The sequence below is a fragment of the Desarmillaria tabescens genome (genome assembly GCF_030435595.1).
Source record: "Desarmillaria tabescens strain CCBAS 213 chromosome Unknown EV420scaffold_56, whole genome shotgun sequence".
Classification (NCBI taxonomy): Eukaryota; Fungi; Basidiomycota; class Agaricomycetes; order Agaricales; family Physalacriaceae; genus Desarmillaria; species Desarmillaria tabescens.
In genome coordinates, this window is record NW_026848355.1 from 73,297 (window position 1) to 94,121 (window position 20,825).

At 48.3% G+C, this 20,825-nt stretch overlaps 8 protein-coding genes across 8 annotated transcripts; 3 read left to right on the forward strand and 5 right to left on the reverse strand.

Moving 5' to 3' along the window:
* Window positions 1–8: 8 nt before the first annotated feature.
* On the reverse strand, window positions 9–1,198 carry EV420DRAFT_1014153 (uncharacterized protein). The gene is made up of 3 exons (XM_060465323.1): window positions 1,159–1,198; window positions 129–1,103; window positions 9–73 (listed from the first exon to the last, which is right to left on the reverse strand). Exon 2 carries the CDS (start codon window positions 981–983, stop codon window positions 150–152), a length of 834 nt encoding a protein of 277 aa, XP_060324876.1. The 5' UTR covers window positions 984–1,103; window positions 1,159–1,198; the 3' UTR covers window positions 9–73; window positions 129–149.
* A 1,322-nt stretch (window positions 1,199–2,520) lies between these two features.
* Window positions 2,521–3,807, reverse strand: EV420DRAFT_1649021 (uncharacterized protein; the record flags this gene model as incomplete). Its single annotated transcript, XM_060478243.1, has 3 exons — window positions 2,521–3,476; window positions 3,533–3,583; window positions 3,639–3,807. The coding sequence occupies 3 exons, from the start codon at window positions 3,805–3,807 to the stop codon at window positions 2,521–2,523; spliced, it is 1,176 nt and encodes a 391-aa protein (XP_060324877.1).
* Window positions 3,808–4,773: 966 nt separating this feature from the next.
* Window positions 4,774–6,151, forward strand: EV420DRAFT_1622822 (uncharacterized protein; the record flags this gene model as incomplete). The annotated part of the gene is made up of 4 exons (XM_060475860.1): window positions 4,774–5,035; window positions 5,102–5,159; window positions 5,612–5,775; window positions 6,084–6,151. 4 exons carry the CDS (start codon window positions 4,774–4,776, stop codon window positions 6,149–6,151), a joined length of 552 nt encoding a protein of 183 aa, XP_060324878.1.
* Window positions 6,152–7,498: 1,347 nt separating this feature from the next.
* Window positions 7,499–8,884, forward strand: EV420DRAFT_1575349 (uncharacterized protein). The gene is made up of 7 exons (XM_060474460.1): window positions 7,499–7,565; window positions 7,625–7,710; window positions 7,758–8,183; window positions 8,240–8,297; window positions 8,355–8,456; window positions 8,514–8,583; window positions 8,636–8,884. The coding sequence occupies exons 3-7, from the start codon at window positions 7,937–7,939 to the stop codon at window positions 8,732–8,734; spliced, it is 576 nt and encodes a 191-aa protein (XP_060324879.1). The 5' UTR covers window positions 7,499–7,565; window positions 7,625–7,710; window positions 7,758–7,936; the 3' UTR covers window positions 8,735–8,884.
* Window positions 8,880–11,492, reverse strand: EV420DRAFT_1314762 (autophagy-related protein 22-like protein; the record flags this gene model as incomplete). Its single annotated transcript, XM_060468639.1, has 14 exons — window positions 11,032–11,492; window positions 10,960–10,979; window positions 10,714–10,905; window positions 10,544–10,667; window positions 10,273–10,490; window positions 10,122–10,222; window positions 10,027–10,064; window positions 9,903–9,976; window positions 9,773–9,850; window positions 9,548–9,715; window positions 9,415–9,488; window positions 9,324–9,347; window positions 9,172–9,268; window positions 8,880–9,110 (listed from the first exon to the last, which is right to left on the reverse strand). Exons 1-14 carry the CDS (start codon window positions 11,240–11,242, stop codon window positions 8,880–8,882), a joined length of 1,650 nt encoding a protein of 549 aa, XP_060324880.1. The 5' UTR covers window positions 11,243–11,492.
* A 45-nt stretch (window positions 11,493–11,537) lies between these two features.
* Window positions 11,538–16,337, reverse strand: EV420DRAFT_1575367 (uncharacterized protein). Its single transcript, XM_060474461.1, has 9 exons — window positions 15,933–16,337; window positions 14,550–15,771; window positions 14,037–14,497; window positions 13,853–13,978; window positions 13,476–13,798; window positions 12,977–13,418; window positions 12,722–12,917; window positions 12,350–12,672; window positions 11,538–12,299 (listed from the first exon to the last, which is right to left on the reverse strand). The coding sequence occupies exons 1-9, from the start codon at window positions 16,056–16,058 to the stop codon at window positions 11,871–11,873; spliced, it is 3,648 nt and encodes a 1,215-aa protein (XP_060324881.1). The 5' UTR covers window positions 16,059–16,337; the 3' UTR covers window positions 11,538–11,870.
* Window positions 16,338–16,497: 160 nt separating this feature from the next.
* Window positions 16,498–17,464, reverse strand: EV420DRAFT_1575371 (ubiquitin-related domain-containing protein). The gene is made up of 5 exons (XM_060474462.1): window positions 17,394–17,464; window positions 17,324–17,341; window positions 17,240–17,269; window positions 17,097–17,179; window positions 16,498–17,043 (listed from the first exon to the last, which is right to left on the reverse strand). The coding sequence occupies exons 1-5, from the start codon at window positions 17,409–17,411 to the stop codon at window positions 16,959–16,961; spliced, it is 234 nt and encodes a 77-aa protein (XP_060324882.1). The 5' UTR covers window positions 17,412–17,464; the 3' UTR covers window positions 16,498–16,958.
* Window positions 17,465–18,631: 1,167 nt separating this feature from the next.
* EV420DRAFT_1622827 (major facilitator superfamily domain-containing protein) lies at window positions 18,632–20,794 on the forward strand (the record flags this gene model as incomplete). Its single annotated transcript, XM_060475861.1, is given in 14 exon segments — window positions 18,632–18,756; window positions 18,808–18,860; window positions 18,917–19,096; window positions 19,154–19,234; window positions 19,288–19,350; window positions 19,401–19,586; window positions 19,606–19,789; window positions 19,842–19,875; window positions 20,044–20,144; window positions 20,194–20,249; window positions 20,297–20,419; window positions 20,473–20,491; window positions 20,545–20,633; window positions 20,682–20,794. The coding sequence occupies 14 exon segments, from the start codon at window positions 18,632–18,634 to the stop codon at window positions 20,792–20,794; spliced, it is 1,407 nt and encodes a 468-aa protein (XP_060324883.1).
* Between the last annotated feature and the right edge of the window lie 31 nt (window positions 20,795–20,825).

The window sequence follows — 20,825 nt, forward strand, 5'->3', positions numbered from 1 at the left end:
AATAGCTTATTTGTTCGTATTCGTGGACGGTTAGTTTTGGAGAAGACGGTATGTTTTCAACTCTAGTTTGTATCTGTAATCATCGCTAGATGAATACCATGTCATACTTTTCGTAAGTGAAACTGTACTGAAACGTGAGTACATTTGGTTCACGCCGCTCTGCAGTTCGGCTTGTGCCGCTTCCAATCCGATCTCTGGCAAGCCCGAGAGCAGTAGTACTGCCGTTTGCAGGCACTGCAGACTTGGAGATGCTCCGACTGTGCACCACAAGAAGCGCATTTTGAGGATGTACAGCCGTTTGGCGCTGTATCTATGGCAGTGATGCCTACGTCTTCCAGATATGGGACAGCGAACAAAGGACCCAACGCTGCACGGGTCACGAAGCAGGAAACATCGTCTAACCCCATGTCCTTAAAGAAGGAGCTGGCGTCATCCTTGCCTCGTCCACAGGAACAGAATGCTGGAGGAATAGTGGTATCGAGTGACAACAACGTCCCTCTGGTCTTGTATTCACAGTTCGGTGTATGCTCCCACTTGCGGCATCGTTCAGAAATCACCGAGAATAGCTGCATCCAAGTCCTCTGCTCCGAGGGAGCGGTATTTATTTCCATCACCGCTCTGTTTTTGAGAATACGCTCGACTTTAGGTGGCGCCGAAGGGCATTCAATGCCGAACGGTATTGGGAGAAGAAAGCAATCAGCCACAATCGTTTGTGAATCAAGGTCGAGGCGGAGCTCTCTAACGAAGAGAAGGGTAAAAATGCCCCCTTCAGAGGTTCGTAGGGCAAAGATCTTCGCTTCTGGCTTATAGACGCCAGTAAAGGTGAGGAAGATTTGCGTCAGCGATTTTTTGAGACAATGTAGCGTATCGCTGACGTGGCCGGTCTGACGAAACGCTAGTCTCTCTCGATCAGAGAGCATGAACGCAAGATGTGAATCGAGCCATTTGAGAGAATCTGAGTTTGCGACATTAATAACGGGCATAGAATCGAGATTGATGTAAGGTATATTCCAGAGCCATGGCGTCGAAGAGAGCAAAACAATCGGGAAACGATTGAAGGAAAAACTGTTCAATACGCTCAGTTCCGATAACGGAGCTTGTACCTGCCTCATCCGTCAAGCAAGGCACTTGTGAAATAAATGGAAAATAAACCTCAACTATTGAAGGCCAACTGGCGTAAGCTCGCACGGGAGACTGTCGACCGGAAATGGGAACGGTACACTACGCTGCTCATTGTCTGCAGCGTTTATCTCCACCCGGCACGATGATCTCTGTGTCATCGACACTGCTGATGCACGTACAGGAGATCCTTCGACGTCAATATTTACCCTGGCTGTCAGGTAGGGGACGCCGCCTCGTATGCTGAGGACAGGATTCATGAATGAGACAGAATCAGCTTCATCCGATCCTGGCCCCACGCTAGGCCTTGAAGCTCGCATCCGCGAGTTGAGGCCAATCACGAACTGACAAAGACATGCCTTTCGTCCAATAGTGGCACCCTGTATAATGCCATGTCAACCCCGAGTGATGGAATCCAACGCTGCCATATTCCACCGTTGCCGTAGTTGAGCGGATACAAAACTTGATGACCGTGGCTGCTGGATCGACAGAGAGTAACCACGCAGAAATCCACGTGTACATCACCAAAGGTGATGCCCCAAATGGACCCAGCGGATCCTCGCGAATAGAAATGCCACTGGGTGTGGTGTTTACGTTGCCAAAGGTGAATTGCGGCGTGCACAAGGCAGTGTGCATGACATTCCCAGTGGCGACATCGCATTGGAACAATGGTGTACCAGCGCTCTCGCTGTGGTCTTTCAACGGCTTCAGCTTGCTTGCGGGAATTTCGACCACCAAGCAAACTACGGCAGGAATGGTCTGCCATCGACGAAAGACCCCCGTACGAGAAGTGTATCGATCGGAATGTCGAAGATACTTTACGGTGAATATTTTTTGCTGATGCATTTCGCTGCAGAGGTCTTGGAAGTAATTCATTCCCATGTGCAACTGTTTATCGTCCTGGATCCTATCCATTAGCATCTCCATCGCCCGGGGCCAGTCTGTATAGACTCTGTCTTTGATGAGAGCCAGAAGCCAAACATAATTACGTCGAACATAGTAGGCTACTGTGCTGGCTCGCTTATATTACCCGGCGTCATGTTTCTCATGAGGTCGCGCCCCGCTTCTACAGCAAAGAGCTTCAAGTAGAATTTGAAGAGCAGGTCAGGAGAGTGTGTGAGCCTCTATTGAAAGGCGCTGCTTTTGATCATCGCCGCCGTCGAAATCCGGTCTTCTCCATGATAGGCTTTGGCGTGAAATAGGAGGCAGGTGCTATAAGAGAAGCGCAAGGCAATGCCATGCATTACGAACCGAGAACTGAACCGGGACAGATAGCCCACAGGAACAACACCTGTAAGCAAAGCGAATGTCGAAGGTGGCATACATAGGCTCTCTCTGAAGTCATCTTGAGGATCTGCTTCCAACGGAGCAAGAGAATCGGTTTGAAGCATCGAGAGGTGATCATGCCGCAAGAGCGGTATGGCTGCGCAAAGGACGTTCAACAATCCAACATGATCGGCTAGGATTGGATGTGTCAATGACATTGAAAACAATCGGAGCAGTAGAGGGAACGGTGATATCATAGTCTGCTTCATCAAACGTTATCATCTCTCCTCTCCAAACAGATATGTGAATGCCAGTAGTACGGTGCCCTGTGCGAGAAAGAGAGCGAAGAGCGTGACAGAAATGAATGACGTCTCCCGTAAAAAAGCGCACGGTGAGGGAGGATTGCGCAAGCGATCGTCTGAAAGCATTCGACCACTCTTTAAACTGTAGCTTCGCCCCAATGACGACCGTTTCTGCGGTCGTCGGGCGATCATGATTACCGGAAACGGCAGGCATCGTTGCAGCGAGATGAAATGATAGTATCGGATCGGTGCCATAGTGTACATTGAAGATATGACCTTTCGATGAGTAGACGAAAGTGGGATTGACATACGGTAACGGTGAAGAACTGGCAACTGATGATGTGCACATGACACCGGATTTCCAGTACGATTTGTAATGGTTTGGAGCAACCTTCCCAATTTCCTGCCACAACGGCACCGCTGACCGACACGCGGCATACATCAACCCACGCTCGGAGATTTTGGCGGTTGTATCCATACCGTTCTTGAATTGAGTCCGGAGACGCTGTTTGCCTTGTACGGACAGGCGATTTGCGCCAAGGTAGCGTTCCCAGTAACTCCGTAGTTCTGAGAGCGTAGTATGGGTACAGAACCTCAAAAATGCGCCGTACTTAGACTGGTTCCACACATCGAAGGACTTGGTCAGGTCAATGAGTTTTTGACACTGATCCGATAAGAGGTCGAGAGAAGGTTTGTCAAGATAAAAATGATAGAAGATTTCCCAGATGTTGTTGGAAAGAGTTGCCGATTCATCATCAGCAAGCAATGTCAAGAGTAAGACGTTTCGAGCTAGACACCAAAGGTCAGTTTCAAGCTAGGTTAGACACATCACACATCAAGCTCACCAAGTACGGCCGACTCTATATCGCAACATGTTGCATCGATTTTGCGACGAGCTATGTTGACCAAGTCAGTCATTCATTATTTCGGTCGAAATCACCGAACACTTACGGGCTCCAAGGTCAGCAAAGCATGTATACAAGATACTGCGAGGATCTCCACATCCCAGAAGGAGAATATCCGCAGGAATATTGGGGGGAAGATCCTGGGTAAGGCAGATAGGGGGGGTATTGCCTATCGGATAGAAAAATGCGTTAGGCCACGTCGCCGGATGAGACATGACGGTAGGGATAAGGAAGAAGTCATTCTAGAGGTGCTTCATGCTGGTATTTAAGCTTATTCTCAAGACACGCCTCAACCTGGAGGACAGACTCGTGACACGTGCCTGCGAATCGCAGTCGCTGTTAGTGAAGATTATCAATTGAAGTGAAGAGAAGAAAGAGTCACATTGAAGTTGTGTCGCAATAAAGTCAAGGACATCGGTACCCAAAGCTTCGGCCCGACGCGGTGTATGCCTGCAGGCATATGTCACTGTTAAGGATATGAAACTCGTCAGTCAATGATCCGACCATCTGGATCCTCAAGGTAAGGTTTTCTTGCCCTTGACATACGTCGTTCGGGTGCGATGGTTTCGTGACTCCCCTCGTTCATGGGGAAGACGTACTGCGGCGGCGTTCTCCCCGAGGATAATATGAACCACAACTCAGTCTGCCACCACTAAAGACCTTTTCTATACGCGAAGAATCATACTCACGTTCAATCATCTTGTGCCACCACCACATGCCGTTGAATCTTCAAGGTGTCACACTTTACTTTCTGTGAACGGCAAGGATCATCTCTTGGTGATATGTACGTCTAGATATGCCACTGATGGACACGCTTCTGCGATACTTGCTGTCATTTAAGTCCTGGGGTTCGAAATAATCGGCCGGTCACAGCTTTGGTCCTTCCTACTGGGAATCATCAATATATTCCTCTCTATGCTCGTAATCGACGTGAGAGCCTTGACCTAAATTGTATCTCAGGCAAGTAGAACTCACCGGTGTAATTAGAAAGCAGTCGCAGGTGAAAAATGGACGGAGGGGCAAGAGTGACATGACAGTGGCAAATGCCGGATTAGGCTTCTTCCCTTCCTCGACGTCCGAAAAACTATATTGGCGCGTCAATTGTCAATTCTAGTTTTTTTTTTCTTTGTAAAATCAACGATGTACGGACTTGTTCTTCAACCACCATCGTATCCTACAAAATGTCTAGCATTCCGCGGTCATTTCTCCACTCTCTCCCGGCAGCCCCCTATATCGACGTCTCGACGATCAAAGGCAATATCTCGGACGAGGAAAAGCAGCTCGGTGCCAATATCTTTTCTTATTTTGTGAATAGTCGGGAGGAATCCTATGGTGCTGAGGTTGGTAGGCGCTTACGCCTTGTCGAAATGAATATTTGGGGTCGAGATGCTAGTGGGACTGCTGCCCAGGGACAAACGATCTTTGAGATTGATGTCGAAAAAGGCGAGTCATTCATGTGAGGGTAAACAGACCGGGTACTCTAATACTGATTTACATTTCTTCTCGTAGACATGTGTAATGTCTATGGGACCTTGCACGGGGCATGCGCCGCATATATCGTCGACCCGTACGTCCATTCGTATCCTCACATTTGGGCTGGTACATCCATATTTATGCAAAAAAGATGTTAACGGGTATCGCTTTTCCTGCCCGTCTTTTTGAGGCGTGATCCGAGAAATGTCACGGAGAAACGCGTTGCTCAGTACTATGACCACCCTTTTTTCACGATCATTTTTTCGATGCGACTTAAAGACGACGGGAAAGGCGGGACCTGTTAACATCTTTTTTTTGCATGTCTGCAAGTGTACTAGTACGCCGGGGGTTTGGGCATTTCGCCGAAAGCAGATACGACATTAACTGGTATTGTTTTTATCGAATTATCGCGGCTGGTATGGAGCCAGATCAGGCATAGTTGTATAAAAACAAGTCCTGTTCAGGTTGAGCTTTCGCCGTATAAATGTACCGGCCCCGCAGCGTCATGCCTGCATCAAATCGCATCTTCTCATCGACCCTTCCTAGGTGTTCTGTGTCCAGCTTGGTAGTTCTAGGCGCTGCTATCGGAGCTGATGGAACAGGAGTCTCGCAATCTCTCAACGTTATCTGGCACCAGCCGGCTAAAATGTACGTATCATTTTCTCCGAGCTTGGACCGGTTTCCTTGTAGGAGAAACTTAAGGGAGCCTCGTTTCTCTTCACGGCGCCTTTCCGGTCCGTGACTGAATGTTCCCCTAGGCCGGAAAAGCTGTTAAGAAAGACTTAACCTTTTGAGGTGTCGTCTAGTGTCGTCTTTTGGACTCGGAAACTTGCCTGCTCCCGTTCCTCGTGATTTCTGGCACTGATCCTTTCATATAGGGGAACAAGGCTCAGGGTAGTCTCAACGTCCGTATTCATTCATGGTCGCATTCGGACCGCTCGCTGCGAGGTTTGTTTGTGATAGTGATCTGGTACTATCTAGTGCTAACTTCACTCGCAGCTTTGGGACAAGGAACGAGACAAACTGTATGTTTCTGCCGTCCATACGACTGTCAACAATACGCGCCCTTCCCTGGCTAAATTATGATCTTCTGCAAGTCGAAACTAATAATTATCGTACAATCCGGTTTGCTATGCTATTAGTTATCAACATCTGTTTATAATTCCGTAATTCGCAATGTGTTCAACTAGATCATCTGCCTCACCCAGACAATTCGGCGCAGTTCAAAGTAAGGTCAAACAGACCTTGACAATTTATCAGCGTCAGTCTGACCGCAATATAACCGGGATCGCCGACTTCATCAGTGCCGTATTTGACTTGGTGCAACTCATCCACGAGACGCTCCTCGAACGATCTAACAAATGGTGTTTCCCATTAAGACTTTCTTGTGGCATTCAACGCTTTTGACGGCCCATCTCTGTCCCTTACGACTCCTCAGACTTTCACCCACGATATCCAGCCATTCAATTCAAGCATCCCTGCGAATAAATGCAGATGAAGGGTAGGATCATAACAGCAACCGCGATGCATTCAAGCAGCTGTCAACGAGAGCGTTCCTGGTGTACCCTGGCACACATCGAGATAGCAGATCATAATTCGTCCATCCAGATCATCTCCTTCCCGCAGAAACATACAGTAAAAGTCGCGCTGGCGGCCAGCCGGTCCTTCACGTTACCCAATCCACCACTTGTCCGGCTCCCGCTTCTTGTCGAGTCTCAGACCGGTCCGTCCTGCACGGCGTATACTTTTATAAGCGATTCTGAATGATGCCTAGTACCATGGTCCACTGCCGTGTATTCAGACAGCTGTCAGCAGTACCACTGAGAATGTTCCAAGCACGTCTGGGCGCGCTTCATAGTAGTGAGATGCATCATTATACGTCCTAGGATCCAGGTAATTTTTCTTTACGTGCATCCTGTTCAACGCTCCGGCCATTCATAAAGATCACTGAGCCGGAAGAGGCGTTGATGGTAGAATAGAGGCTGTGAAGAAGATGGTGGCGAGGTACAGGTTCCGGGACTTCCTCCACATGGAAAGCGATCATACTATTAGGTAAGGTGTTGATTCCCTCAGAAATGGTTTCCTCCTCGTGTTAACTACTTTCTTGATCAGTGTTCGCTCTTCGTCTGTACAATACGCACTGCTAATCTTGGCCCTATCATACCGTCATTCCGCAGCCGGCCTGTCACTTTACAATAATGACGTTCACAACATTTGCCCCACTTGCCGTACCATGGTATCGCAGCACAATTCTCTCTTATATTGCCATAGCCCGGGTTTTTGAATACATACATGCAACGGACCGGGTCTTTTATGTATTGATTTTCAATACCTTCCTTTTTCTCACTTCATTCGACGTCTGCCAGTGTCCCTCAAGTAAGTTGTGCATACAGAGGACCTCATTTTTATTATCCCTCTGACCCATGTGTATAGGATAACCAGCCGAACATGCACAGCCCCAACGTATGGACGCCTAGTACGGCAATGCCCGACCAGATGGGTCTGTATACTAGTCTCCATACGGATAGTGAGCGCCTTCAACCAATCTTACAATCTCAGTACATGTTTGTGGCGCTGGTGGAGATCATCCGACGGAACATTCGCCTAATAACCCCATTCCGTTCTTTGCGCGCTATGTGGAATTGGTGTGGATTCATTAAAGCTCGACGACACCTAATTGATCGGATACTAGTGTTATCGCTTATTCAATCGTTCATACGGAGGTTTATCAGCACAGGTGCCTTGGCGCGAGTTAGCCGGTCATGACCCCAGGCTATCCAGACTATAAAGGTCCCATGTGGACCTAAACATTGCACTTATTCCTCCCAACCTTTTGCATAATAACTCCTCCCCTCAGCTTTTCCCATCCCGATGTTGTTGACTACCTCCAGCGCCCTCATCCCTTCCGATGACTATTCCTCTATCGAAGGCAATATCACCCCCGCGCAGAAGAAACGCTGCGCCGAGATTTTTGCGCACTTCATAGGCCAGCCTGAAACATCATTCGGCGCAGCTATTGGCTGTAACCTCAGACTAGCGGTGGTCAATGTATACGGACTCACAGATTCCACCGGGCGAAAAGAAGCTGAAACGGTATGCGAAATTGAAGTTACGAGAGGTGTGTGTTTGCATGCTATTCCTGCCTGCCGGAGTGCATATCTGATGGTTTCCAAGATATGTGTAATGTCTATGGAACATTGCACGGCGGATGTGCCGCGTACTTGATTGACCCGTGAGTCGTAGTGCTGCTGCTGAGACGATATGGACGGTCCTGATGTTCAAGTTTCAGATGTTCCGTCTCTGCCCTCGTCGCCCTGGGAGTTGCCACCGGCACAGATGGTACTGGTGTATCACAATCAATGAACTTGATCTGGTATCGTCCAGCAGTGCAGTGCGTACCTTCCTGATTATCTGTGATCCACGCGTTCTGATTCGATGCATCTTCCAGAGGAACACAACTGCGCATTGTATCGAACACAATATCAATGAATGGCCGCCTGCGCTCGTCTCGTACCGAAGTAAGATCCCTTCTCTCCATTTCACGACCATACATCAATATCAATTTCGCAGATCCAAGACAGACATAGCGGCGTCGTGTACGTTTCGGCGGTCCACACCACTACGGCGTTGAATTCAAAGCCACCGAATACTAGTAAAGGAAAGCTATAAACACGATCTTCCTATTACTTACTCTGGACCGAGAATACTCTATTGCCAACGCCCATCAGCTGTACTTATAGATTTATGTATATTTAGTTCCCCTGTAATCATGACGCACGTAACTTATTGACTGCCGTAAATCAAATGCCATTCGCTAGTCCTCATCGACCTTAGATCGTCCGGCTGTCTCCGCCCAAGCAACTGCATCTCGTCTTCCCTTCGTAACGTCCACCCCAAACCATATTACCAAGGAAGCAGATGCACACAAAGCGAACAAGAATGGGAACCCCATCCAGTTGTTTCCAGTATTATTGATAATCGCTTGAATGACGTTGGGTCCGATCATAGAAGACGCCCGATTGGATAGACCGAACAGGCCAAAGAACTGCATGCATAATCATCAGTATAGTGAGCGATCACCACCGGGACCGGGAAAAAACATGCACCATGTTATCGAATCCGGGTGGAGTTAGCTCGGCCATCATCGTTTGCGAGAAAGCATAATACGGTGCTTGGAATAGGCCGAAGACGATATTATAGAACCTGCATGACTCAATCAGCATACATCGGAGACTGACTGAGCAGGAAACAGTCGTACCAGAATTCCCAAGCGTTGTGAAATCTGTTTATCCGCAATTGCCTCGTCAATAATCCGAAATTCAAAAGTTTATGCAGGCGAAGAACTTCACCCGATAGTTTCAGTCCAAATACCTATCATGCCCCACAACGGTATGAGGATAGTAACCACATTCGTCACAACAAACTGACAGTCCACATTGTCACTAAAAGGATAGCGTCGCAGAAAAAAGAAGTCCGACGCACCATTTTCTTAGTGCTGATCTTCCAATATCTCTGAATATACCAGAAGCCCAACGTGCTAGCTGTTGAGGTAATCGCCTGCGACAGCCCAAGGTATGTGTTCTGTAGGAAACTAAAGGAGAATTTCTCGTTCTGACAGATCGACACCAAGGTCCCAGTTGTATTAAGACCCTTAACGATGCGGGGAAATGTCAGATAAATATAGCGGTAGCACAAGGCCGTACATACATCAGCCAATAGGAAGAAAGCGAAGAGGTATATGAACGTGTAGGGCAGCATTCTGTACTGCTTCATGGCTAGCCATATCTACAAGGAATCATAGGAGATCATGTAAGCAGGATATCTGAGATGGACAAACCTGTTTCCAGCCAATCGTAAAGCGGTGCTCTCCTTTGGGAACAGGTGGTCCTGGACGAGGTTGCTGGAATATAACTGTTTACGGTCACAAGGCTGATAGAATTCGGCACTTGTGTGATACGCACACCACCAGATGCCAATAAGGACCCAGTATCCATTTGTTCTATGATCCGAATGAGCAAGGCTACACCAACACAAGAAAGAAGAAAGGTATACATACAGGACGAGGGCATAGTTATCAACTTTTGGATTGCTGTTGAGAGGAATCAATACAGAAAGGTTCAGACACAGTATCACGACATATCCGATATTGCTGTGAGTCTGGGGATGTTGTTTAAGTGCCAATTCAAGATAGAACTGTTCGCTCTGACCGTGCTGATGTTACTAATGCGGTTCTTCTCCATACTTTCTTCCCTCTCATATTCTTCCAAGGTAACAGTTCCAGCTTCCAACTTGTCGCGTAGCTCACGAGCATGGGCCGTGTTACGTGCAAGACGAGGGAACGCGGCTGCATAGAAAACAAGGGTTGCACCATAAGAGATAAAACCGACCATATACAAAGCCATGGCCGCTCCCCATCGTGAAGGATCTATTACAGACCCATTCAGAAGGCGCGCGAGAATTTCCTGTGGGAATGCTCACCCGTGAGACTCATACTTGCGAACTGGGCACCCCAGCATATGCAAGTAATCACAAGCAAGAGCCAACGACCAAAAGTTCCGTAATCTGCGGCTGAGCCGATTGTGGTGAATATCATAGTCATGACCTGAGCGAACATGAACGGAGATCTTATTGAACCTGGGAACACTCACGGCGAAGCTGACGCCGTTCGCTACCAGAACCACGCTCGCTACTGCCTTGGTTCCTCCTCCCCAATGTACGACACATTGACCCGAAGCGTCAGCCGCATCACACGAAGAACCAGGTCCCTTGACAGGATCATAACCAGCAGCATTCGCAAGAGACTGAAATAGTGTCATAGAGTACCCATTGGGGCCGACACCCTGTAACAGCGAATCGTCAGACTAATGAAATGAGTCCAACAATCAAAAACGTACGTTATCACCATTATAGTACACTGCAAGAAGTCAATCAAAACGGATAGAGAGAGTGGAGAGAAGGATACATACGATAATAACTCCATAATTCGCGTCGTGTCACAATGGGTTCGTTGTTGTTGATCGAGGATACAAATTGAAGGCTCTTGCTCGCGTGCTTATCAATGCCTTCTTCCTCAATGTCGGAAGCGTCCTTTCCTGCAAGATCCTGGGCATAGTTGCCAGGAACCTTTGTATCATCGGAAACCTCGTTTGTCTCTGGCGCCTGGGGCATTTCGCTCATGGCACGAGGAATCTACGAGGGGGGGGGAAGAAGCGAGTAGAATCGCTGATAATATGCTGAAGACGCTTCTAAAAGAAGCACTGGTTCCTCGTGACGCCGCTGGAGTTATCATCTAGTCTGGTTCGACTAGATAAGATAGATAATTAATGCTGCCGAATTCCATTATTGCGACCAGAAGATGCTTGTAAAGAACGAAATCTCATGTGAACGAGATTTGGAGTTGCCCAAGGTTTTCAGAAGGACAAAGAAGGTCGACTCTAAAGGTGGATGTTGCTTTCGGGGGGCTCTTTGCCGGACCGGCTAGCCGGTACGTACGAAGTTGATCTCATCATGATCGTAGAGGGTACTAGGATAAAGGGTAACCCGTAACTTCTCATAAACGTCTGTTTCAATAGCATTCATCATGATTGAACCTTAACGATGCACTAAATATGATTCCTACAACAAGATAAGTAGAGTAATGATATAAGAAGAAAATGGTTACAAAAGAAAGTGTGTGTGTGTATGGTACAAAACATGTCCCAAGATGGCGAAAGAGAATATATAGGACACGAATGAAACGCAAGGCAGAAACCAAAAAGAGTGTAATACTATTCCCGCGTGGGATGCCGAAAGTCCAAAAGCTTGATCATATTGCCGTCCACGGAGAAGAGGCCATAAAGCCTGTAGCCGAAACAGACCCGCTAGATACAGACCCTCTGATGCTTTGCGCTAGAGCCTTGCGCTTATCCTCCCATGCTCTCAAGGCCCTCAGCAACTGCACTATCTTCTCTGGCTTGCCTTGTCGAACATCGTTTATACTCACGCTCCCCATCTTCACGTCATGATCCAAAAGGAAATCAAAAAGACGGAAAAGTCCATCAAGCTTTTCGTCGTTCGAGTCCACCGGGAAGGCTGAGTCTGGCACAGGAGGCGACACCGAGCGGCCCTTTATAGACTCTGCGATACGGAATAAATGAAGACCACCGTAAATAGACACTGTTGTATCGCTGATTTGCAACGTCGAGGGAAGGTGAGAGTTGGCCCATTCGATAAGGTCATTGTCCATAGGCGTCATCTAAAAATCTTATCAGAAAATATTTGCATGATACTACGAACGAGCCGTACCACGGAAAGCGTGGAGTTCTTCCTCCGTGAAGGCCTCGGAGGTGCAGCTTTAGTGGTGGCATCTATCGTATCGACACTGAGGTCCACAGACTGATCACTGAAAAACGATTCTAGTCGTGTCCGTTCTTCCCTCGCGTTATCGCTTGATGGCAGACCCATCAAGACACGAGCGTCACGACTTGACAACTGATTGGGGTTATCTCGTCGAAGAGCTTTCTGAGTAGCATCCCGAGCTGTGGGAGACGGTGGTCGGGGAGCGGGATTCATAGCTTGGGCAACCATCAAAGGGATCGTAGGGATATTACATGAGGAAATGACAGGTTCTAGGATAGCTGTCAGTAATATACTAGCGCAAAGCGGCAGTTTTCTTACGAGTATAATCTCGTGCAATGGTAGCCTTCATGATGGCCTTCATCCAATCCCTGATGATGACCTTCTCATCGGAACTGAAGAAGTGCATCTTGTCGTGCTCATGCTCGATGCGGAACCCATACTTGCCAGGATTCACGTTCTCATCAACAGTGACTCGGTAGCCAATGATATTGATATACCCCTTGATCTTGGTTTCCTATAAAACGAACCTCGTATCACGAACAGAACCCACTCGGACAAAAAAGAAATACTCACCGAGGGACTGTCGCTTCTCAAACAATAGAGATGAGGACCTTTGAGAACAAAGTAACGAAGCTTCCAGCTGTTATAACGGTCTCCTCTCTTGCGCATCCACCCGGTATGATCAGGCTCGCCAATCTGTTCCAATATGCTCTGCCCGGGCTTGAGCTGACCGACATTGCTTTCGCTTTTTGGTAGTTCGGGAGATACAGGTTGTGATCCGGGGTAAGACGACGTCCGCTTGCGAAGAGTCGCATGTTCTGTACGTCCCTCCTTGGCCTCCTTCGAATCTTTACGCTGGGCTGTCCCGTCTCTGAGACCGTCCTTCTCCTCCTTTGATCCGCGTTTAGGAGTTCCGGGAGTCGACGGTCGTCCAGAAGAGGAGGTTTTGCGACCACTTGTACTGTACAGTCTTGGAAGATGGAATGAAGACCCTTTCTCGGATGTATCGTCGCCGCTATTGGGAAAAGGACAACATTAGTCATAATGGGAAGGTAAAGGGAGAGAAACGCACGAATACTTTGGAGGAGGTTTACGACTCTTGCCAAGTGTGCTACCGAATGAACCGGCAAACAAACTAAGCCGTTCACCAGACTTGCCGACGTCAACACTTCGCTGCTTTCGTCCATGGCGCGTAAGGTCCTTGTCCTTGTATTTGTCTTTGGCTTTGTCCTTAGCTCTGTCCTTGTCCTTGTCTGTAAGGAGAGGAAGAATCGAAGAGGACGGCGAGATTCCATCTTTCGATGCGCGAGAGCCGGAATCTTTCCCTGAATTCTCGGAGTCATGAGAACGACCAAACAATCTCCTTCGTACAGAACGAGCAGGAAGAGCCTCACCCTATATCATTACACAGTGAGCATGAATTAGGTACTGTGAGACGTAATGACCCACCTCACTTTGCGCAGCCCGCTCTTCCCGCTCTTCTTCCGCTTCTTCAGGAATATCCCCAACAGCTTTCACAGACGCATTCAATGCGCCATCACTAGGCGACAATGATAGCTGAGATGGCCTTGATTTCTATGAAATAGAAACATGTTTAGCAAATTGACTGAAAAGAGATATGCAATAGACTCACGGGTGCCTTTCCATTGGTAGCGGGCATAGCGAGCCCTGTTGGCTCTGGTTCGGGATCCAGGGTTGATCGAGGTGAAACTGGTGTATCTGCGGTGTGTGGCGCGCTCTCTGGGCTGATGAGAGCCGCGAACCCATTTACCGAACTCTGCACGCTGTGTGAGTACCTGGTTGAGCCGGGGTAAGAATGGTGGGACTGAGACTGGGACTGGTTCCGCGAGTGTGTGTGGCTCGGTCCTTCAGCATATGTCGCAGGGGAGGTTGTGAAAAGGTGAGGTGAGACGATCATCGGGGAGGGGGGAGAAGGCTGTTCCGGGTGGTCGGAATAGACGATGGATGGTGGTCGACGAAGGTCCGTGATAGCGTTGGCAATTCTCATGCGTTTGCCGAATGCCATAATACCAATCTCTGTCTTGAGGAGATTGACATCGAGCTCGAGTAGAACATCGCCGGTGATTTCTTGTTCTATATAATGTGTAAGTTAAGCCTTAAACGGGACACATTAGAATAGACATACCGGTAAATTTTTCACAGACATCTTGGTCGAAGCCTTTACTCTTCAACCAGTCGACAACTTCCTCCAGAGTCCATTCGGATGGATGAGTTTTCTCCTTCTTGTCCACTGAAGTTGGTATTGTCGAGACTGTCGCCGACAGCAAAGAATCATTCCCTGGTGCGCTATGAGATGGAGAGGCAGGTGAAGACGTTACACTGCTATGTTTGGACTGAGTTGTTGGTGAGATCGCAGCTGGAACTGGCGACGGGAGTGAAGCCACAGCGTCAATTATTGGTGTATTGGTACGATCTGTTTCGGGAGGAGATTGGGGCATGGGAATGGCCGCTGCTTGGGCTAGAGTAACAGACTTGGGAGGAGTTGGCTGGTTTTCACTTAAAGGAGGAGTTGTGACTCGCTCTGGCTGCGCCGCAAAGTTGGTACGTGTAGCTGTAGCTGGTTGGGTGTCTGTGTCGTCACGTTCTGAGGGAGAGAAATGCGTCGAACTGCGGGGAGAACGCGATACTCGGTCTCCCAGGGTTTTCTCGTCGCTAGGTAAAAGAGAGTGACCAGGGACAGACTCTACATCTTCGTCCTCTTCGGGTATGTATGAGTGCCTCCTTTGGCTCTGGAAACCAGGTGCCTGCGTATAGTGTTGGTCATCCTCTTCGTCTTCACTCTCGTCGCTGAGCTCCACGGCGATGGGAGGGGCATAAGTCCGGTTACTGCTCGAGCGGCTCATACCAATCATTTCCAACCGCTCAGCATCCTCTACCGCTTGCCTCGCTTTTTCCGCCAGTTTCCGTCTAGCACCTTTGTGCCAACCCTCTCCTTCATCGCCAGCAGCGTCAGCGTCACTCATGTCGAAATCTGTATCTTCCTCGGTGTCCCGACCTCCACGAGAGCTGGCAAAACTGAAGCTCCGAGCACCATCTGCGTCGTCGGTTATTCCGTTCCCTCTACCAAGCTGCTCGATGGCCTTTTGAACGTCCGTCATGGTCGCCTTCATAACTTCGCCGTCGCCATTGGCCCCGTCAGTTTCTTGGCCATTGAGAAATATGGCGGGAGGTGGCTGAGGTGATTCTATCTCCGGTTCTTCGTGTAGAGGCTGTAGGGGCGTTTTCAAAGTGGTATCTGGGTCCGCTGGAGGTGTAGAAGATGACGCAATACCGACAGCGACGGCGGGCTCCGTAGGCGAGGTATAGCTCTGAGGAAACAGGCCCTTCTTTCCGGATATATTTAAGCCCTTTGTAACAACAAGTGAGTATGTGGTCTGAGCCATGGGAAAGAGAAAGACAGAGTGAGAATGCAACGCCGGTCTGATATACATGCTCTGCAAAGGGCAGGTGTCTCAGACCTCTGAAAAAGTCTCTCTGGCGTATGAAATATAACATAAGGATCACTCACCGTCCACCATCCATCGCCATATGCATCATCCTTCTCTATCACCTCAATCCGTTCCCCCGTTCGGAAGGGTACCTCGTCCTCGTTCTCCGGAATGAAGTCATGTAGAGCATAGACGTATTCGGGCATGAAGCTTAATTGAACCAAGGTGGTAGGCGGTACCTGTATGTAAGAGCTTCCCCTCTAGGATGAGGTAGCACAGAGGAGTGGGAAGCCTAAGAAAGTTTCCACGACCTGGGTCCCGGGCAGATACGTTATCAGTAACTCGAGTAAATGACGACAATAAGGCAACTCGGTCTATATGGCAAGGTATGGCTGCAAAGTGCAGCGGCACACCAGAACGACTCCGAGGACGATGACGGTAAGAAGGAAAAGCGAATGGGCCCGCGGCAGCACGGGCACGTCAAGGGGTGTGGGCTCATTACGTAAATTTCTCTCAGTGGAACACATCATGCCATTGACTTCGTTAGTCAACATACTCCTAGTTCCCACTAGTAACTCCACGGTAGATACGGATTCATGTTTTAGGACTTTGGCATCCATGGATACAGTGCAGGCTTGGCTACCGTTGAATGACTAGATTTTTCTCGAACCCGAACCTCGCACACAATTGAAATGATTTATGTACTCGAAAAATCTTCGAATTCTTGATATTTGATGTACCTGATCATGCCAAAACTGTCGTTCTGTCAATGCATTATGATATCTTTCCATTTTCTGGGGGGGTTCATATCGCATACGCTTCAACAACCTCACATAAGACGATGAGTAGCATGACAACAGATAAAAGCAAATGTAAAGATGGACACAGGGAAGTTCTTCAACTGATCCTCAACGTGAGTATATCGGAAGGAAGAGTGGAGACGGTCAATATCTGAGGCCTGTAGAGCGCATGACGATCAAAAAGGAATCGATTAAAAGGCTTGATTCTATAAACACTGCAAATAACTGTGACTGCGTGAGAGCACCGACATGAGATACATTGCGACGACGACCAATTAAGCATACAACTGTGTTCTGACTCCCGAATTACCGCCCACCACGGAGAGCAAGGACCAGATGCAGCACTGATCCTGGTGCAATATTGAATTCCCTCGCGGTCTTGTCATCAGCCCTACCAAACTCGTATCAACGATGAGATCCAATGAGAGTAATCCAATTTCGTACATTTGACGGCCACTGAAAATCAATCGCTGCTGTGGCGGAGGGACACCGGATTGCTCCTCAACTTTCTCCTTGATTCGAGTGATCTTGAAGCGAGACTCTTATAAGTCCTTCCGCATAAATGAGTAACTAGGTAGCCAACATACCTTGTCATCAAGATCAATATCTAGCTCGATCTGCATGTCCAAGAATAAGAACATTGGTCAGAGTGGCGAGAAATTTACTGGTACCTCCTTTCCTGTCAAGGTCTACGATGAGAAATCAGTGAAAGATTGTGAACTTCGGACGCGATATACTGACCTTGACTTTGATTAACATCGTGTAGGATCGAGCTGGACAGGTATAGTTGCGTCTATGCAGATGGTTATGAAGCAAATGATGCCGAGCGGCACCGGGAGACTCATTTAAATGCAGTCACGGAAGACCAAACAAATACGTGACTTTGTCAGGCCCACTTTGTCATGTGTATGTGACAGAGATATCACAATTATTACTAATCTGGTGGGAACCCGGCATCGAGCCGGCATGTATTTGCAAGGTGCTGAGCAGATTTTAAGAGTTGCGAAGAATTTGCACAGATAAAATGATTTTTCTCTGTAACGAAATGTAGATTTGATACGAAGGGAATGGGGCGAGTACTTGGTCACTTCTTTACGCTTAGAAGCGACACACTAACTTGCCGCCGGTAAATGTGGTGCCGGCTACCGGCCATCAATGTCCACCTTATTAGTCAACTGTGAGGACCGAGACCAACCTTGTCGACGACATTCTGGCTTTCTCTCCTTACTCCCAGCTCCGCGTGCTTAGACCGTGCGCGTGATGGGTAGAAAATCCATTTGGTCCGAAACCCGACTTAACTTCGTTCCATCAGTTTCGTAAGTACCTCCGAGTCCATGCAAGGACCCACAAACGCAAAATTTCGAGCCGCTCTACGATTACATTCATCGCTCGACTTCAGGCTCCGTGACACTTCCTGCTTTCACGGGGAAGTTCCGAAGGTCGTAAGGGACGCGAAGCTGCCATCCGACAGCTGTAGCCTTCTCTTTCTTCTGCTTAACTATGATCCGGGTTCGGCTAATATTTCCTTGATATCGAATATAACTCTCGCGCCCACCCTTTCACCCTTAGATCATGGGTCACCTATATCTGCCTGTCAATCTTAACCTTCTTCTCCGGACATATTCCGACTGGAATTCACCTTTGAGGGTCTCTCCGCATCAAGAATGTGCCAAGTGTGACTGCGGATTCAAGTCTTGTTCCTTGGTTTGTGACATGGATCGATTACCCCACCGGAGATTCCCCACACAGGTACCGGCGCTTCGCTCAAGAGAGTTTTCAGAATCGGAGAATCTTACCGCACCTTTGCTCTTGCTAAGTGCGTGTTGCGGTGAATCTCTGGAGAAATATGTCAGTCGTGGGCTCACGCAACTATGTATGAAGCGCTTCTTAAAGTCGATAACGCGCTGTTCTACCTACTACCCATCTCCCCTCGGCCGTTTCTTCATCAGCACCGATGGCTCTACAGGACGACAGTAACAATGTTGCAGACTTGGTATCTCGTCCTAGCAGCACAGGACAAGACGCCATGGTATCGGAAACCAAACCTACGCCTGCTCTACATACTCCTGTTTCCGACATGTATCGGGGTGGAGATGACTAGTGGGTGAGGAGAAGAACTCTGCATTTCTCCACTGCTTTGAACGTCGACTGCCAGATTTGATTCTTCAATGATGAATGGCCTACAAGCTGTGGACTCCTGGGATACTTGTGAATATCGAACTTTCGTCTTTTAGGACCGAAAGCATCACTAACATCAATTATAGTTTACCACTCTCCTCGGTCTACACTTCTTGGGCTAATGTCGGCAATTTATTCCCTTGGCGCTATCGTTGTACTCCCTATAGTGCCGTATGTCACTGATCACTTGGGACGGCGGTGGGCGATTGTCTTCGGAAGTATTCTCATGATAATAGGCGCGGCTCTCCAGGCAGCATCTCATAACTGTACGTCTAATGTGCTCTTCTACAGTTTTTTTAACTGACTGTGTTCCGGCTAATAAGTCGCAATGTTCGTATGCTCTCGTCTTGTCTTGGGCTTCGGTATTCCATTTGCGATCGTCGCTGCTTCATCACTCATTGGAGGTATGCATGCAGTAGCTACGTCTGAGCACACAGTTTACGTAGCCCTGCTTCAGAATTGTCACACCCTAAGGAGCGCGCCATTTTGGGCTCCCTCTTCAATTCTTGCTGGTTTATAGGTTCGTTTCTCGCTGTCTTTTCCTACCGCCTTGACTTATTCCATCTTAAGGATCGATCGTTGCTGCTGGCATTACGCTCGGCACATTCAACATGGACAGCAACTGGGGCTGGCGTATCCCGTCCCTCGTTCAAGTCGTTCCTAGCCTGATGCAGGTCACCTTCATCTTTTTCATTCCGGACTCCCCGAGATGGCTCATTTCCAGAGGTAGAGGCGAAGAAGCATATGCGATCCCTCGTTAAGTACCACGCCGAAGGCGACGTTGACTCTGAGTTTGTGAAAGCCGAATACGCCCAGATTGAGAAGACTTTGGAATTAGAAAAGGAGACGGCCAAAACTAGTTGGATGGAGCTGGTTACTACTTCTGGCATGAGGAAACGTCTCGTCATCGGCTCTTTATTGGGCCTTTTCACTCAGTGGAGTGGTAATGGCCTGACATCGTACGTGACGCTAATTAATATTACCCGTACCTAGCATTGAACCCTTTCATAGGTATTACTTGGCTCGAATCTTGGACAACGTCGGCGTGACAGACAATCGGACCAAGAATCTCATCAACTTGGCGAACACATGCTGAGGCTTTTTCAACGGCACCCTGTTCGCCCTGACCGTGTCTCGATTCAACCGGAGGACTATATACTTGGTATGTATTATCCCGGCAAAAATTGCATTATGACTAAGCGTCACCACCCAGACGGGTACTATATCTATCCTTCTCATATTCACGGGATGGACGGTGGCTAGCGCAAATTACACCCGAACGGAGAGCCACGGATCCTCGGTTGCCGTCATCGTGTATGCACCCTCCTCCCAGCAAAGCAAACCCCGCTAACAGCCTGAATAGGTTTATCTTTCTCTACAGTCCGGCCTACAACATGGCCTTCAACGCATTGACATACAGTGAGTCGGTTCAATACGCGCAACTACGATACTAACTCTACCTCCAGCGTTCCTGGTCGAGTTGTTCCCTTTCCACGTCCGAGCCAAAGGAATCACTGTGTTTCAATGGTTCAGTCGTATGGCCGGCTTTTTCAACCAGTTCGTTAACCCGATCGGGATAGCTAACGCTGGTGCGTACCACGAGCCTTGAAATTGGCGGCGTCATATGAACATACTCCTACAGGTTGGAAATACTATCTCAGGTTAATCAGGCTCTAGTGTTGTATAAATAACAGGTGCTGACCTAGATCTGCAGCTATGTCGTCTGGATTCTCATTGAGGTGCTCACTATCTACTTTCTCTTCCCGGAGACGGCCCACAAGACGCTCGAAGAATTATCTTTTCGTGAGTGTTTGATATATCTTGCGTTAATCATATTAAATCTTGCCTTAGTTTACGAAAGCGATATCAAAGAAGAGCAAAACAAGCGTGTCGAAGAAGACTTGCAAGGAGAAAAGAAGCCGAGTGAACAAGAAGATAAAGTGGAGGTGGAACATGTGCATTGAAGTAATGATTCATCATCATTATCATTCTCAC